Below are 17358 nucleotides of genomic sequence, written 5' to 3'. Positions count from 1 at the left end.
GAGGTCAGACATTTCTTGTAGCTGGCCACTAGGTTTGCACACATCTCAGGAGGGATTTTGTTCCACTCCTCTTTGCAGATCTTCTCCAAGTCATTAAGGTTTCGAGGCTGACGTTTGGCAACTCGAACCTTCAGCTCCCTCCACAGATTTTCTACGGGATTAAGGTCTGGAGACTGGCTAGTCCACTCCAGGACCTTAATGTGCTTCTTCTTGAGCCACTCCTTTGTTGCCTTGGCCGTGTGTTTTGGGTCATTGTCATGCTGGAATACCCATCCACGACCCATTTTCAATGCCCTGGCTGAGGGAAGGAGGTTCTCACCCAAGATTTGACGGTACATGGCCCCATCCATTGTCCCTTTGATGCGGTGAAGTTGTCCTGTCCCTTTAGCAGAAAAACACCCCCAAAGCATAATGTTTCCATCTCCATGTTTGACGGTGGGGATGGTGTTCTTGGGGTCATAGGCAGCATTCCTCCTCCTCCAAACACGGCGAGTTGAGTTGATGCCAAAGAGCTCGATTTTGGTCTCATCTGACCACAACACTTTCACCCAGTTCTCCTCTGAATCATTCAGATGTTCATTGGCAAACTTCAGACGGCCCGGTATATATGCTTTCTCGGCACGGTATATATGCTTTCTTGAGCTGCAGGATTTCAGTCCTTCACGGCATAGTGTGTTACCAATTGTTTTCTTGGTGACTATGGTCCCAGTTGCCTTGAGATCATTGACAAGATCCTCCCGTGTAGTTCTGGGCTGATTCCTCACCGTTCTGATGATCATTGCAACTCCACAAGGTGAGATCTTGCATGAAGCCCCAGGCCGAGGGAGACTGACAAATCTTTTGTGTTTCTTCCATTTGCGAATAATCGCACCAACTGTTGTCACCTTCTCACCAAGCTGCTTGGCGATGGTCTTGTAGCCCATTCCAGCCTTGTGTAGGTCTACAATCTTGTCCCTGACATCATTGGAGAGCTCTTTGGTCTTGGCCATGGTGGAGAGTTTGGAATCTGATTGATTGATTGCTTCTGTGGACAGGTGTCTTTTATACAGGTAACAAGATGAGATTAGGAGCACTCCCTTTAAGAGTGTGCTCATAATCTCAGCACGTTACCTGTATAAAAGACACCTGGGAGCCAGAAATCTTTCTGATTGAGAGGGGGTCAAATACTTATTTCCCTCATTAAAATGCAAATCAATTTATAACATTTTTGACATGCGTTTTTCTGGATTTTTTTTGTTGTTATTCTGTCTCTCACTGTTCAAATAAACCTACCATTAAAATTTGACTGATCTTTTCTTTGTCAGTGGGCAAACGTACAAAATCAGCAGGGGATCAAATACTTTTTTCCCTCACTATATGCACGCATGACTGTAAGTTGCTTTGGAGAAAAGTGATGCAGACAATTACATTGATGGAAGTTACAATCTATCTGCAATATTAAGCTGATCTACCCCCCCAAAAAAAAACATCAACCTGCAATATCATTTCTAATCTACAAAAAGCTGAGCTATTTAACTTTATATTATGGCATTTCTCTTTAGTTTGTGAAATTTTTAGGTCACTTATCTTATATAGGCCTACGTGAGCAGGTAACTTCTGCTACACCAGGACTTCAAATGAGTTAGACAGGAGTGACAGAGTTTGAGCTTTGCCCGTATTCCCCCATATTCAAAGCGACTTGTAGTGACTTACTGTCTGACCATCCTGCTCTGTATTGTAAACCTTTCAGAACCTGGTGAGAGCGGGCAGTGCCATCCTAGACCCTGGCACCAGAGACCACTGGGAGCAGATCCAGCGCTCTGAGGGGGGCACCGCCCACCTGCTGCGCCACTTTGAGGATTACACCAACACCCTGGCACAGAACATGAGGAAGACCTACCTCAAACCATTCACCATCGTCACTGACAATATGAGTGAGTGAAGACACATTTACAGACCAATGAAGAGAAGATTTCAGAGTCTAGGAGCAGATTCCTAACTCCCTAACACAGAATTAGTCTCTGAGTGAACTGCAGTCAAGTTTTACTTCCATTCAGTGCAATTATAATATATCACCCTTATTTGATAATGAGCTGGTCTTGATGTGTAGTTCTTTCTCTCTCCTTAGTCATTGTTGTTGATTACCTGGACACGTCCGTCCCTGAGCAGGCCTCATTCCCTCGCTTCCATGAGATCCAGGAGTACTACCCCAAAGATCTCACGTCCTCTGTCCATTTCCCACAGTTCAACACTAGGCCCCAGGAGGTCCCCAACAAAGGTACAGTTGTCTGCTCACCCTACCACTGGACTTGGAATACTGCAAACTGTACAAACTCTTTTGGGCTGTAATCCATCAAAACCTTTGGGATTTGTTGGTGACCTACCAATTAAACAGATCCAATGCTTGTAGTCAAGCTTAAGCAGTCATGTAACCCAGTCTCTTACCAAGACTCAAAATTAATCAGCCATGATTTGTAATCGTATTTATTAAGGATCCCCATTAGCTGCTGCCAAGGCAGCAACTACTCTTCCTGGTGTCCAGCAAAATTAAGGCAGTTATATACAATAAGAAAAACATTACATTACATTTCACAACAGATTTCACAACACATTAAGTGTGTGCCCTCAGGTCACTACTCTACTACCACATATCTACAACACAAAATCCAGGTGTACGTGTGTGTATGTTATCATGCGTGTGTATGTGTGTGTCTGTGCCTGTGTGTGTGTCTCTTCACAGTCCCCGCTGTTCCATAAGGTGTATTTTTATCCGTTTTTTTCATCTGTATTTTACTGCTTGCATGGGTTACTTGATGTGGAATAGAGTTCCATGTAGTCATGGCTCTATGTAGTACTGTGCACCTCCCATAGTCTGTTCTGGACTTGGGGACTGTGAAGAGACCTCTGGTGGCATGTCTTGTGGGGTATGCATGGGTGTCTGAGTGTGTGCTAGTAGTTTAAACAGACAGCTTGGTGCATTCAACATGTCAATACTTCTCACAAATTCAAGTAGTGATGAAGTCAATCTTTCCTCTACTTTGAGCCAGGAGAGATAGACAACAATAATTGTTTCACCTCTTCCACACTCACTTTACGGAATTCAAAATTACAATGCTTGTCTTTAATAATTTGGTCAGTTATGCATGGATGTGTAGGTTCAGAATTAGTTGTAGGCATGTCATGCCTAAGCTTGCTAATCTTGCCAATGAAAAAAACATTAAAGTAGTTGGCAATATCAGTGGGTTTTGTGATGAATGAGCCAGCTGATTCAATGAATGGTGGAGCCCAGTTCGCCTTTTTGCCCAAAATTTTATTTAAGGTGCTCCAAAGCTTTTCACTATTATTCTTTATATAATTTATCTGTGTTTCATGCATGTAGTAAGGACTTAAATAGGTGTTCTAACTCTCTCACTCTCTCTCTCTCTCTCTCACTCTTACTCTCACTCTCACTCTCTAGTAGTCGAGCCTAGCCCCAGCGTCGAGCCCTCTCAGACCGACGCCCCTGAAGAGGATCACACCCTATCCAATAAGAGACGCCGCCATGTCGAGCCCGCTGCCCCCCTGCCTGTTGCCGTGGTGATAGTGTTCAGGTCGTTGGGTCAGCTCCTCCCTGAGCGATACGACCCGGACCGTAGGAGCCTCAGGTAACCAGGGCAATGCTTTACTACATTTTACTACACTTTACTTCAATCTTTCATAAAATCTGACATAACCAGACACTGCCTTTATCAATTTCTATGTAGCTAATCTAGCCATCATAATAAAGACATAACATATGTCATAAATTACTCAAGCGTGGCAATAGATATGGCAACTGTATTTGCGTTGGCACAAACCATTGTTTACTTTAGGTCCGGTTATTACCCTGGCATACTGTGGGTGTTTTTCTCACATGTCATTGCCATGCAGTCAGAATCTTTCACTGTATACATTTGGACCACTCAAAACTCTATATATGATTAAAACAAATCATTTACAAATGAAACATACACATATAAGGCAGAGTTAAATGTGGAACAGTTTGGTTGGTATGTCATAATATTTAGCCCCGTGTTTGTATATGATAGCTGCTGCGCTGGTACTAGAAGGGCTCAGAAAGCACAATTTGTCTGGTTGCCAAGCGACCACAACCAGCAGAGAATGTATATTTTGGAACTCCCTAAAAGGAGTGTTTGCTTGAGTGCGTGCGGTCACACATGCGTAAACATTACTTCAAAAGTTATCAAAATGAGTGTGTCCATTCATCCTTGCTCATATGTATATGTGTTGTGTGTGTGTGTGTGTGAACAGGCTGCCCAACCGTCCAGTGATCAACACCCCCATAGTGAGCACGTTGGTGTACAGCGAGGGTTCTCCCCTCCCCTCTCCCCTTGACCCCCCCATCACACTGGAGTACACACTACTGGAGACAGAAGAGAGGACCAAACCTGTGTGTGTGTTCTGGAATCACTCCATCGCGTGAGTACATTTACATTTGACATTTTAGTAATTTAGCAGACGCTCTTATCCAGAGCGACTTACAGTTAGTGAGTACTACACACACACACACACACACACACACACATGCACGCACGCACACACTCTTTACATGGTATTTATTCTCTTTCCTCTGTGTGTGTGTGTGTGTGTGTGTGTGTGTGTGTGTGTAGGATTGGTGGTACGGGAGGCTGGTCGTCTAAAGGATGTGAGCTACTGCACAGGAACAACACACACATCAGCTGTCAGTGTAACCACATGACCAGCTTCGCTGTGCTCATGGACATCTCCAAGAGAGAGGTAGGCTCAAAGACATATACTGTACATAGCTCTAAATAGAGTTGTAATTATATTGCTATGGGCAGGCTACACTACAGCAGTAGTGTGTGTGTGTGTGGGTGGGGGGATAGTTAAGGTCCTCTCACTGTTTGCTGCTACCAAGTATGATTATGATCTTTATTTGAGCTAGTTATACAATAATGTAATACATATCTCTCCCTCCTCTCTCTTTCCCCACTCTCTCTCTCTCTCTCTTTCTTACCCCTCTCCCCCTTTCTCCTCTCTTGCTCCCCCCTCCCTCTCCCTGCCCTCCCCCCAGCATGGTGACGTGTTACCCCTAAAGATTGTGACCTACACCACGGTGTCAGCCTCCCTGGTGGCCCTGCTCCTCACCTTCATCCTGCTGGCTCTACTCAGGAAGCTACGCTCTAACCTCCACAGCATCCACAGGAACCTGGTGGCGGCACTCTTCTTCTCCGAGCTCGTCTTCCTCATCGGCATCAACCAGACTGACAACCCAGTGAGAAACATTTAACCTATGAACCCTGACCTCTTACTCTGACCCTGACTTCTATGACTCTAACCCTGACGAATCCACCAGACAAATAGATAAACTGAACTAAGGAAGCCTAATCGTGACCTCTAACCATGACCATGACCCTGACCTCTAACCCCTGAACTTTAACCTCTGACCCATCAACAAGACTGAAAACCCAGTGACTGAAAATTAAGAAACCCTGACCTATAAACTCCTGAAAATGACATTGACCATGCTTTAGCAGGGATAGTTTGGAATGTTTAGTATTTGTGACTATCTGGATATGAATGAAAAAATATCTTGGTTGTTTGGTAGCACTCCTGATTCTTAAGCTTAAGTGTTAGAAGTACACTAGTGCCTCTGTTCTCTCTGCTTAGAGCACAGGTTACATTTAATTATTTAAATATCACTTCTGTAAATTATGTTGATTATGGAGTCTCCACATTTTGTTTACAAATTGAAGGGATCACCTGGGATAACCCCAGGAATACAGCCCTGCAGCCATTTTCTCCCTGGCGTTATGGGAATTCATCATTGTTGTTGAGCTGAGAAAAGAGTCATGCTCTACAACACTATGGAAAGTCTTTGTGTCTGCCTGCACAGGTTTCTATTTTTGTTGAAAATCATATTGCAATGTTTAAAACACACAAACAACCCACGTACATTATACACACACACACAAACACACCTCCCCAGTCCCCCCACATACACACTCCTCCCCAACATATACAGTATTTTTCCTATTCCTGTAGCGTGGTGTATTTTCAGGTAGGATAAGGGATAAAGCAGGGATTTGTGTTTCAGGTTCACTCCAGTTAGCGGTTTCTGGTAAATTGCTGCTATTGGTTTGCCTGGAGCCATTCAGGTACTGGTGCTGACAGGAGCTTAGAGGGATCGATCCTACCTGAGAGGTTGTCTTTGTCTGCTAGATTTTTCTAGATTATACATCTGATGCTTCACTAATAGTGTTAGAGCAGGAATTTACTGTACTGGATGAGACTAACCATTTCTCTGTTGTCTAAAAATACATTCCCTATTTAAGACACTCTGAGATGTCCGATACTGTGTATTCACATAGCATGTGATTCCTTTACCTTGTAAGTGCAGTATAAAGGTTTGCCTATAAGCAAGTAATCTAATAGTGTATTTTGACATAAAAGTAAGTACATTGATGCAATTTACTCTGAAATGTATTGCACAACACACACACACACACACACACACACACACACACACACACAGACACACTAATAGGCCTGCTGTCCCTCAAGGCCTGTGATAATAGAGACATGCTGTTACTGGTGCCTAACTGTTTGAGCCTCAGGTCTGAGTCTGTCTCCATAGACTGTTACTGTTCAAATCAAATTCAAATCAACGTATTTTATATCAGAAGCTTTACAGATACCCAGCTTAAAACCTCAAAGAGCAAGCAATGCAGAGGCAAAAGCACATTGGCTAGGAAAAACTCCCTAGAAGGCAGTCCTCTTCTTGCTGTTCTGTTACAACAGTAGTAATGATCGACACTTACTCACTGACTCACCCTCTGTTTTTCCAAGTGCTTTTCTTATTCTGAAGTTAGAAGCCTAGCCGTGTGTGTGTGTGTGTGTCAGTGCTGTGGAATGCTGTTGTCAGTCACAGCCCTGTTAGATTGATGCCCTTCTGTTCTGTAGACTGGGATCTAGCTCTAGTCCTCTCCCTCCCCTACCTGCTGGGGGATTCCCAAGAACACTGCATGGAACAAGGGATGGAGGGAGATAAAGAAAAGTAGAGCGAGATGGAGGGAGGGAGAGAGACACACTCAGGGCTATACACTGAGTGTACAAAACATTAAGAACACCTGCTCTTTCCATGACATAGACTGACCAGGTGAATCCAGGTGAAAGCTATGATCCCTTATTGATGTCACTTGTTAAATCCACTTCAATCAGTGTAGATGAAGGGGAGGAGACAGGTTAAAGAAGGATTTTTAAGCCTTGAGACATGGATTGTGTATGTGTGCCATTCAGAGAGTGAATGGGCAAGACATTTTTTTATTTTTTTATTTCACCTTTATTTAACCAGGTAAGCCAGTTGAGAACAGGTTCTCATTTACAACTGCGACCTGGCCAAGATAAAGCAAAGTAGTGCAATAAAAACAACAGAGTTACATATGGGGTAAAAAAATAACATAAAGTCAGAAATACAACAGAAAATATATATACAGTGTGTGCAAATGTAGCAAGTTATGGAGGTAAGGCAATAAATAGGCTATAGTGCAGAATAATTACAATAGTATTAACACTGGAATGCTAGATGTGCAAGAGATTATGTGCAAATAGAGATACTGGGGTGCAAAAGAGCAAAATAAATAACAATATAGGGATGAGGTAGTTGGGTGGGCTAATTTCGGATGGGCTGTGTACAGGTGCAGTGATCGGTAAGGTGCTCTGACAACTGATGCTTAAAGTTATTGAGGGAGATAAGAGTCTCCAGCTTCAGAGATTTTTGCAATTCGTTCCAGTCATTGGCAGCAGAGAACTGGAAGGAATGGCGGCCAAAGGAGGTGTTGGCTTTGGGAATGACCAGTGAGATATACCTGCTGGAGCGCAGACTACGGGTGGGTGCTGCTATGGTGACCAATGAGCTAAGATAAGGCGGGGATTTACCTAGCAGTGATTTATAGATGGCCTGGAGCCAGTGGGTTTGACGACGAACATGTAGTGAGGACCAGCCAACAAGAGCGTACAGGTCACAGTGGTGGGTAGTGTATGGGGCTTTGGAGACAAAACGGATGGCACTGTGATAGACTACATCCAATTTGCTGAGTAGAGTGTTGGAGGCTATTTTGTAAATTACATCGCCGAAGTCAAGGATCGGTAGGATAGTCAGTTTTACGAGGGCATGTTTGGCAGCATGAGTGAAGGAGGCTTTATTGCGAAATAGGAAGCCGATTCTAGATTTAACTTTGGATTGGAGATTCTTTATGTGAGTCTGGAAGTTGAGTTTACAGTCTAACCAGACACCTAGGTATTTGTAGTTGTCCACATACTCTAGGTCAGACCCGTCGAGAGTGGTGATTCTAGTCGGGTGGGCGGGTGCCAGCAGCGTTCGATTGAAAAGCATGCATTTAGTTTTACTAGTGTAAACTCTATTAGGAAGGTGTTCTTAATGTTTTGTACCCTCAGTGTAGTGTGACCAGTGCTGAAGAATGGAACTTGGAACTTGGATTAATGGTTCTCAATGTGATTGAAATGGATGTCCCTCGTGATCTCTAACCTTGTCCCTCTGTGACTCTCTGTCTGTAGTTTGTGTGTACGGTGATCGCCATCTTGCTCCACTACTTCTACATGTGTACGTTTGCCTGGATGTTTGTGGAGGGCCTCCACATCTACCGCATGCTGACGGAGGTCAGGAACATCAACCACGGTCAAATGAGATTCTACTACGCCATGGGCTGGGGCATACCTGCAATCATCACAGGTGAGGAAACACACACACATAACGAATGCACACACAGATGCACACGCGGACAGACGGATGGGCACTCACGCACTCACACACACACACACTTAAACTCAGTCACCCCAATCCCAGGTAAACAAACCTAGTCACACCTACGAGTCAGAAGCCATCTTGTCTGTCTCCTGCCGTACACCGACTCGCCTGTCTCTCCTTGAGGAACCTTTGATCCCTGTGGGAAACCTGGTGGAGAGAGAGGGAGAAAGAGAGAGAGAGAGGGAGAGAGAGAGGAAGAGAGCAGTAGGAAAAGCCAGATAATATGAGGGAGAGAGCAGAGAGAGAGAGGAAGCAGGAGAGAGAGGAGAAGCGAGCAGAAGAGAGGAAGCGGTGGAAAGAGAGAGGGAGAGAGAGACATCCTGAAGTCTCTGTCCAGTAGTAGTCTCTAGTGCTATATATCATCTCCTGTCCTGAAGACTTCCTGTAGGTGATTAGACCTGTGTCTGCTGATGCCAGTCGGCCCATAATGGTATCACCTTCCACCCTGGCAAACGCACAAAGCCTGGGGAGAGAATAAGTCCCTAACCCAGCCCAGCTCCTCTCTTCTCTCATGGATAATACCAGTGTAGATCAGCTTACACCGTTGTGCACTAGAGTGAGGTGTTTTATGAAGCCTCTGTGTATATCTATGGATTTGAATAAAGAAAGAAAGCCTGCACACGGTAGACGCTGTTCCGACATGCTTTGCTTGACCTGCAACATCATCTGTGGATGAACCATGCACAGGCTTTCTAGCCTTTCTCTGCTATTCTCTTCTCCCATCAATAATAGCCTGATGCATCTACTTACATTGTTGTTTAGTGGGGTTTCTAATAGGTGTGAATGTATTATTGGCCCAGTACAGGTGATGCTCATACTTTACAGTAGGCCTACAGCTAACACAGTCTTGATATGTTTCTCTGGTTCTCCCCTCCTCAGGTCTGGCAGTGGGTCTTGACCCTCAGGGCTATGGGAACCCAGACTTCTGCTGGCTCTCTGTCCACGACACTCTCATCTGGAGCTTCGCAGGACCCATCTCTGTAGTCGTCCTGGTGAGTGCCTGAGATAAATGGTGCCTTTTTTAACCTCTAATAGCGATAGATTAATACTTACTTTTACATGATTATTTTCAATGTTACATTCTTCTCTTTCTTTCTTTCTTTCTCTGCTCGTTCTTCTCTCCTTGCCCTTTTCTTTTCTTTTTGTCCTTCCTTTGCTCTCTCTCTCTCTCTCTCTCTCTCTCTCTCTCTCTCTCTCTCTCTCTCTCTCCGCTCTCTCTTTCTCTGTCTCTCTCTCTCTTTGTCTCTCTCTCTCTCTCTCTCTCTCTCTCTCTCTCTCTCTCTCTCTCTCTCTCTCTCTCTCTCTCTCTCTAATTCCTTAGCAAATGCCATGCCTGTGTTAGTGAGTGATTTGCAATTAGAGGTCTTGAGTGTATCTGTAGTTGACTGTAAGTTAATTTATCATGTTGTCTGCCATGGTACTAATGCTTGTCTCTGTCTCTCTCCTCTCTCTCAGGTCAATATCGTCATCTTTGTACTGGCAGCTAAGGCATCCTGTGGACGCAGGCAGAGGTCCTTCGAGAAGTCTGGAGCCATGTAAGTATTATTACACACGCAGGCACATACGCACGCACGCACACACACTTGAGATTAAGGATATCAAAGGCCATTCTCTACATTCTATTGTGGAGCTACGCCTATGTTACATTAACCATCTATTACTAGGACTTACATGTGTGTCTGTGGATGCGCGACTGTGTGGGTGTGCGTCCATGCGTGTATGTATGAGTGTGTGCATGTGTGTGTTATGTTGTGTGTGTGCATACATGCGGGTGACTGTGTGATTGTGTGTGTTATAATCTGTGTCTCTCCGTCTACCTCCCTCCCCCTACATAGTCCTGCTCTGAGGATGGCCTTCATGCTCCTATTGCTCATCAGCGCCACCTGGCTGTTGGGCCTCATGGCCGTCAACAGTGATGTCATGACCTTTCACTACCTGTTCGCCATCTTCAGTTGTCTGCAGGTGAGGGGTCAGGGACAGGGCTCAGGGTTAAAGGTCACGGGTCAGGCTGTACAGTCAACTATCATTCACTAGACTCTAGAAGCTAAAACTCAGCCTTACTGTACACCAGTGATCACCAGCCGTGACAAAATCCATTATTTTCACTGATATTAGGCCAGGGCCTGCATTCATAAAGCGTCTCAGAGTAGGCGTACTGATCTACGATCAGTTTTGCCTTTTAGATAATATTGAATAAGATTACATTGCCAGGGGGAACCTGATCCTAGATCAGCACTCTACTCTGAGACAATTTATGAATGCAGGCCCTGGCCTAATATCATTGAAGAGAATGGATTTTGTAAAGGCTTTCACTGACCCTCTCTCTCCGTCTCCTTATAGGGCATCATCATCTTCTTCTTCCATGTGATCTTTAATAAAGAAGTGAGGAAGAATCTGAAGAATGTCTTTACTGGGAAGAGGGCTTTACCGGATGAGTCCAGCACTACCAGAGCATCTCTACTCACTGTAAGTATACACACGGATAAACACACACACACATAAGGAGATAAACAGATATCTTTACTGTCTAGTACTGACTGGTTTCTTTCTCCACCCCCCCCTCCACCCCCCTCTCTCCCACCCTCCTTCCAACCAATCCCCCCTCCCTCCAGCGGTCTCTGAACTGTAACACCACGTACACTGAGGACGGTCCTCTGTACAGGTCAGCCATTGGGGAGTCCACTGTTTCCCTGGAGAGTACCGTCAGGTCAGCCAAAAGCCACAGCAGCTACCTCGCTTACACACTCAGGTAACACTGTGGCTGCCGCATGGCTATGGCAATGGCAAAACTGTCTGTCCTTTCTCAGTCTGGATCTCTCTTTTTTTCTCTGTTACTCTTTTGATCTCTGAGCCATCTCTCTCTCTCTCTCTCGCTCTCTCTCACTCTGCGTGACTAGCTCAACCACACTAACCCTTGTAGCAGCCCCCCTCCACAGCATCTCTGAGCCCTCTCTCTCTCTCTCTCTCTCTCTCTCTCTCTCTCGCTCTCTCGCTCTCTCTCTCTCGCTCTCTCGCTCTCTCTCTCTCTTGCTCTCTCTCTCTGTGGTTTTGTGACAGTTTTTCTACCTTTCTGAATATGATTTCACGCGCATGCAGGCAAAGCATGGCTCAGCATAACACAGCAGTTTGTCAAACACGCAAGCATACAAAAAGAGACGACACACACACACACACAAGCACACACACACACACATACACAGGTCAACAAGGGCTAAGCTCAGTGGGTGGGGAGTGTCTGGCTGGAGGGGGAGGCATATACAGTACCTGGTAGAATATTTCAGACACACACAGCTGGCCTTTGTTGGTTAGGCTCCAGCCCCAGCAAGCCTAACTCTTAGATCAGAAAGCATCAGACAGGTTAGCTACAGTACAGTATTGCTGTAGGCCCTCTGGCTAATGTCTAAATCTATAAGAGTTTGGAAAAGTTATTACTCTTACATTATGTTCAGGGAAAAGAGACAAAATGGGGGGAAATTCCACTTCATCCATTGCCCAGGTGAAGTTTGTCATCAGTTCTTCTGCAGCTCTATAGTAAGTTCAAAGGCTGCAATGTGATTACACCTAGCTGTGTAACTAACCTGTGTTTGGCCTTCTCTCTGATGTAGGGGTGACTCTGGTCAGAAGCCCAGTGTGTCGTCGGGGACAGCTAAAGCAGGACACACTGACCTGGACGGATCTCTGTTCCACAGGAACGGCACTAAAGGAGGAGACGGTAAGCCATATCATGATCTGATTCAAACTCCATCAAACTGTCCTTTTTGTAAGAGTAGATGGAGATGGTGTGTGGTCTTCACAGCAGTGAGCTGTGTGTCTGTGTAATGTATTCATGTGTTGCTCTTTCTCTCTTTTTGTCTTTTGGTCTCCCTCTCTCTCTTTCTCTCTCTCAGACTCGGACTCGGACAGTGAGTTGTCTGTAGATGAACACAGCTCGTCCTATGCCTCGTCTCACTCTTCTGACAGCGAAGATGATGACATGGACATCAAGCCCAAGTGGAACAATGAGAGACAGCCTCTACACAGCACACCCAAAGGGCCCAGCGTCGCACCCAAAGGTAGCCATCCATTTCTAAACCAAAACACCCCTCACCCTAACGGGTACCTATCAGTTACCCAAAACATCCATGGTCTCACTGCTCAGAAAGCACTGCAGTTTCTCTCATTTAGCTTTTTATTCATTCTTAATGACTCACTGATAAGATGACATAAGTCTTTAGAATACATTATAACTGGATTATAGTGCATTATACCTGCAGACATATTTTTTATTTACTGTGGTATGGTAGTACTACCTACAACCAAAGTACTGATTGGCTCATATTTCTTCTTCCTCTGACCCTAGTGGAAGCAGTGTCCAATCACGTGAAGCCTTACTGGCCCAAGGAGGCGACGACAGCCAGTGACAGCGAGGATCCTGGGGGTGCAGAACGGCTGAGGGTGGAGACCAAGGTGAACGTGGAGCTGCACCAGGAGAACAAACTCAACCATGTAGGAGAGAGAGGAGAGACACCCCAGGACAGGGAGACCCCAACAAGGGAGAACGGACCTCCCAGTCTACCCTCCAATGGACCTTCCAATGGGCCTCCCAGCACCCACCAGCCTGAGCCGAAGAAGGGTGAGAGATGTAGACATTCCTTATTTTATTTTTTTATTTTTTGTTGGTTGGTTTGTGTGTTTGTTTGTTTGTTCATTCACTCACTCGTTTGTTTGTTCATTCAATCATTCATCCAAGCATACAATATATTGGCCCTGTCTTTATCCATTTGTACAAGTTTTGTTATTACACCTAAAACAAATCTAAAGATTCTGTATTCTTCCCATCTCAGGCATCCTGAAGAACAAGATCACGTACCCTCCTCCCTTGACCGACAAGAACATGAAGAACCGACTGAGAGAGAAGCTGAGTGACTACAACCCTCCCACCATCTCCTCCTCCATCCCTCCCCCCATCATCCCTCCATCCAAGACCCCCTCCGTGGCCTCCAACGACGGGGTGCGCCCCGTATCTGTGGGCAACAGCAACAGCGTAATCATCAAGCCGCCGATCGCCCCACGGCCACAATTACCACAGAATGGGGGCGTGGATATGAGCATGACGGCGATGACGACCAACGGAGGCAACGAATCAGACTCCGAGTGGGTAGTCGCGTGATGATGATGTCATAGTGTCATTCTTGTGTGTGGTGTTTTTCAATAGAGCAGAGAATGTAGTGCAACTCAGCATGAAGTGATGTATGATTCCTTTTAGCCTAAATAGTGAATGAGTGGATTATTTTTTATGTCAGATTGCATTATAGACAGTTTAATGACATGCATCTGTTGACCATGGAGACTATTGATGCTGACCTGCATGTATTAGGTGAAGTTATCACATAAGGAGGACATATTTCGCTGTTGCACATGTCTATGTGTACTGTATGAATGAAAGTTCCCATCCCACATATGAATGCTGCACTTGGTTGTACACTGTCTAGTGATGTTAGCCTGCATCCCTACCTGCACACATCTAACCCAGCATGTCTCCCCTCCTCATCTCCCTATATCCTTCCCTCCCCTCCCTCTATCCTCCCCTCCCTCTATCCTTCCCTCCATCCCTTTCTCTCTCCCGGAACAGCGGCAGTAATGAAACTTCAATCTGACCCAGCAGGAAAACCAGAGTCTCTCTGCCCTTATGAGAGGAGAAAAGATGACCTCTCACTGGAGTAGAGGAGAGGAGGAGGAGAAGAAAGGAACAAGAGAAGAAAGGACAATGAAAGGAAAAGAGAGGAGAAAACAAGAGAGTAAAGGAGAAAAGGATAGGTATAAAGAAAAAGAGAGAAGGTATCATGCCCATGTGCAATGGAGAAGTGACCTCTCGTCCCTCACCTCTCACCCTTGACCTCTCACCCTCTTCAGCTCCTAAGGAGAGTAGTATTACTGCAGAGCCACGCCTGCCAGACTAAACTAAAGACAAGAAAAGGGAATGTATGTGTCAGACTAAACCAAGTAAAGGAGGGGGTCCTACCTACTGGACTAATGGAACCTCCTGTGCCAAACCACTAGAAGAAGAGGTGAAGAAAGACTACATCCCCCAGAATGAGTGACTCACATTGGTCGATCAAAGACTCTTAAGAGCCTCAGGACTGATACATATACGGATGTATGGATGTATGACCACTGTGTGCCGGTACAGTCAGAGTTGTGGAGGCCTACAGGAGGCGTACAGGAAGTTCAGGAGAAACTCAGTGACTTACCAAGTGCCCTGTTCCTCCAAGCTACTCATAGAAAGAGGAGCACTGCCTTTCACCCAATGCTTTTATTAATATGTAGATATTTCAAAAAATTCTATATTTTGTATTTGAACTGTCATCGTGGATGAGAGACAAAAATACATATTTGTAAATTGAAAAGAAAATGCTTTTGTAAAAACAACAATTCTAGAAATCCTTTCTGATTGTGGAGAAATTATAGGACATGTTCTTCTGTGGCTCAGACTAGCAAACATTATCACTCTGCAAACTATGCCAATCTGGCACTCCAGGTATGCACCCCAAATTTTGGGGAGTATTTGAAAGAAAACATTTGAACACAGGTCAGCAGTACATACCCATTATTCTGCTTACCAAAGTAGGTAAAGAACCACTGCAGTACATATACAGTGCTATGAAAAAGTATTTGCCCCCTTTCTAATTTTCTCTACTTTTGCATATTTGTGATACTGAATGTTATCAGATCTTCAACCAAAACCTAATATTAGATAAAGGGAACATAAGTGAACAAATAACACAACAATTACATATTTATTTTATTTATTTCATAAACAAAGTTATGCAACACCCAATTCCCCTGTGTGAAAAAGTAATTGCCCCCTTACACTCAATAACTGGTTGTGCCACCTTTAGCTGCAATGACTCCAACCAAATGCTTCCTGTAGTTGTTGATCAGTCTCTCACGTCGCTATGGAGGAATTTTGGCCCACTCTTCCATGTAGAACTGCTTTAACTCAGTGACGTGTGGGTTTTCAAGCATGAACTGCTAGTTTCAAATCCTGCCACAACATCTCAATTGGGATTAGGTCTGGACTTTGACTAGGCCATTCCAAAACTTCCAATTTGTTGCTTTTTAGCAATTTTCATGTAGACTTGATTGTGTGTTTTGGATCATTGTCTTGCTGCATGACCCAGCTGCGCTTCAGCTTCAGCTCACAGACGGATGGTCTGACATTCTCCTGTAGAATTCTCTGATACAGAGCAGAATTCATGGTTCCTTCTATTAAGGCAAGTCGTCCAGGTCCTGAGGCAGCAAAGCATCCCCAAACCATCACACCACCACCACCATGCTTGACCTTTGGTATGATGTTCTTACTGTGGAATGCAGTGTTTGGTTTTCGCCAGGCATAATGGGACCCATCTCGTGTTGCATAACTTTGTTTATGAAATAAATATGTAATTGTTGTGTTATTTGTCCACTTATGTTCCCTTTATCTAATATTAGATTTTGGTTGAAGATCTGATAACATTCAATATCACAAATATGCAAAAGTAGAGAAAATTAGAAAGGGGGAAAATACTTTTTCATAGCACTGTATGGTATGGAGTCTCTAATGTCAAACTAACCACTACACAAGTAAGGCCTTTATAACGCTTCCTATCATGTGATCGGCACTGTACAAAATGTCATTTTTTGTATGATCAAAGACACTGGAATTGTTTTGTAACATATGTATATTTATTTTTATGGTTTCAAGACACTGGAAAAAACAATGATTGTAACTGTAAAATTAAAGATGACACGTTGAATTTTTTTTATGCCTTGCCTGAATTCAGACATCCCACCATTATGAAAAAAATAAGAACGTTTAAATAATAGCCTTAAGGAGGGAGATAAAACAGTGAAATGAGGATAACTGTGAACGACGTAATGGAGGAAAGTAAAGAGATTTAACTTTGAAAGCTATTTTTCCTTAAAAGCTAGTGTAGCTATGTCTTAAATAACTCCCTGTATATCCTTATACTGTCCAAGGAATGTAATGTCTCTTTACACTCCTTGATACTGTCCTGTGCTGTGCTGTGCTGTGCCAGGCACAACTGGGACTGTGTGTCTGGCTGGCTGATGGACTGTCTGACTTGCCTGCTGTGGGGTCCAAAGTCCAGACAGTGACTGAGGTCCAGGGCTAATCCTTTATGAAACAATGGTGCCTACCGGTCCTGCTGTGTGTGTGTGTCATCCTTCCAGTGTGGTTCCGGGGTACCGTACGTTCACATACCAAAAGGGTCACACATGAAACAGAAGCAGTTAACCCCAGACATCGAACACACACACACTCACACACACACACACCCTACAGTACATGCTCACTGTACCAGGCATAAACCCTGAGAGACAGTCACAAACTCTCCCACAGATTTTATTATCCACTTGACAGGGGCAAACTGAGTGTGTAATAGAAGGCACATTTTTGAAGTGCGTTGAGTTTTTCTTGACACCCTGATAAAGAGTTTAGGTATTTTATCACTTTCTTAGTCGTTCTTTGACAAATGGCTCCATAAGTTTATGGAAAAGGTGACCTGGGGTTT

At 44.5% G+C, this 17358-nt stretch overlaps 1 protein-coding gene across 3 annotated transcripts in view; it reads left to right on the top strand.

Annotated features, from left to right (window-relative positions):
* LOC121581258 (cadherin EGF LAG seven-pass G-type receptor 1-like) overlaps positions 1-15491 on the top strand; it is a 133167-nt gene extending 117676 nt beyond the window's left edge. The window contains exons 21-37 of one of the 3 annotated variants that reach the window (XM_045224758.1): positions 1730-1913; positions 2108-2257; positions 3437-3623; positions 4270-4437; positions 4629-4755; positions 5054-5254; positions 8557-8731; positions 9686-9798; positions 10262-10341; positions 10642-10768; positions 11147-11272; positions 11419-11513; positions 12412-12518; positions 12694-12858; positions 13146-13418; positions 13630-13939; positions 14451-15491. In XM_045224758.1, coding sequence (XP_045080693.1) covers positions 1730-1913; positions 2108-2257; positions 3437-3623; positions 4270-4437; positions 4629-4755; positions 5054-5254; positions 8557-8731; positions 9686-9798; positions 10262-10341; positions 10642-10768; positions 11147-11272; positions 11419-11513; positions 12412-12518; positions 12694-12858; positions 13146-13418; positions 13630-13939; positions 14451-14478 — 2616 coding nt within the window. In that variant the 3' untranslated portion in view covers positions 14479-15491. Of the gene's footprint in view, positions 1-1729; positions 1914-2107; positions 2258-3436; positions 3624-4269; positions 4438-4628; positions 4756-5053; positions 5255-8556; positions 8732-9685; positions 9799-10261; positions 10342-10641; positions 10769-11146; positions 11273-11418; positions 11556-12411; positions 12519-12693; positions 12859-13145; positions 13419-13629; positions 13940-14417 lie in introns of all 3 variants that reach the window. The other 2 variants (XM_041896765.2, XM_045224757.1) reach the window with 2 other exon arrangements.
* Positions 15492-17358: the final 1867 nt, after the last annotated feature.

This window comes from Coregonus clupeaformis, chromosome 14 (genome assembly GCF_020615455.1).
Source record: "Coregonus clupeaformis isolate EN_2021a chromosome 14, ASM2061545v1, whole genome shotgun sequence".
Taxonomy (NCBI): Eukaryota; Metazoa; Chordata; class Actinopteri; order Salmoniformes; family Salmonidae; genus Coregonus; species Coregonus clupeaformis.
The sequence above is the reverse complement of the archived record's forward strand: the minus strand, read 5'-3'. Positions and strand labels throughout refer to the sequence as shown.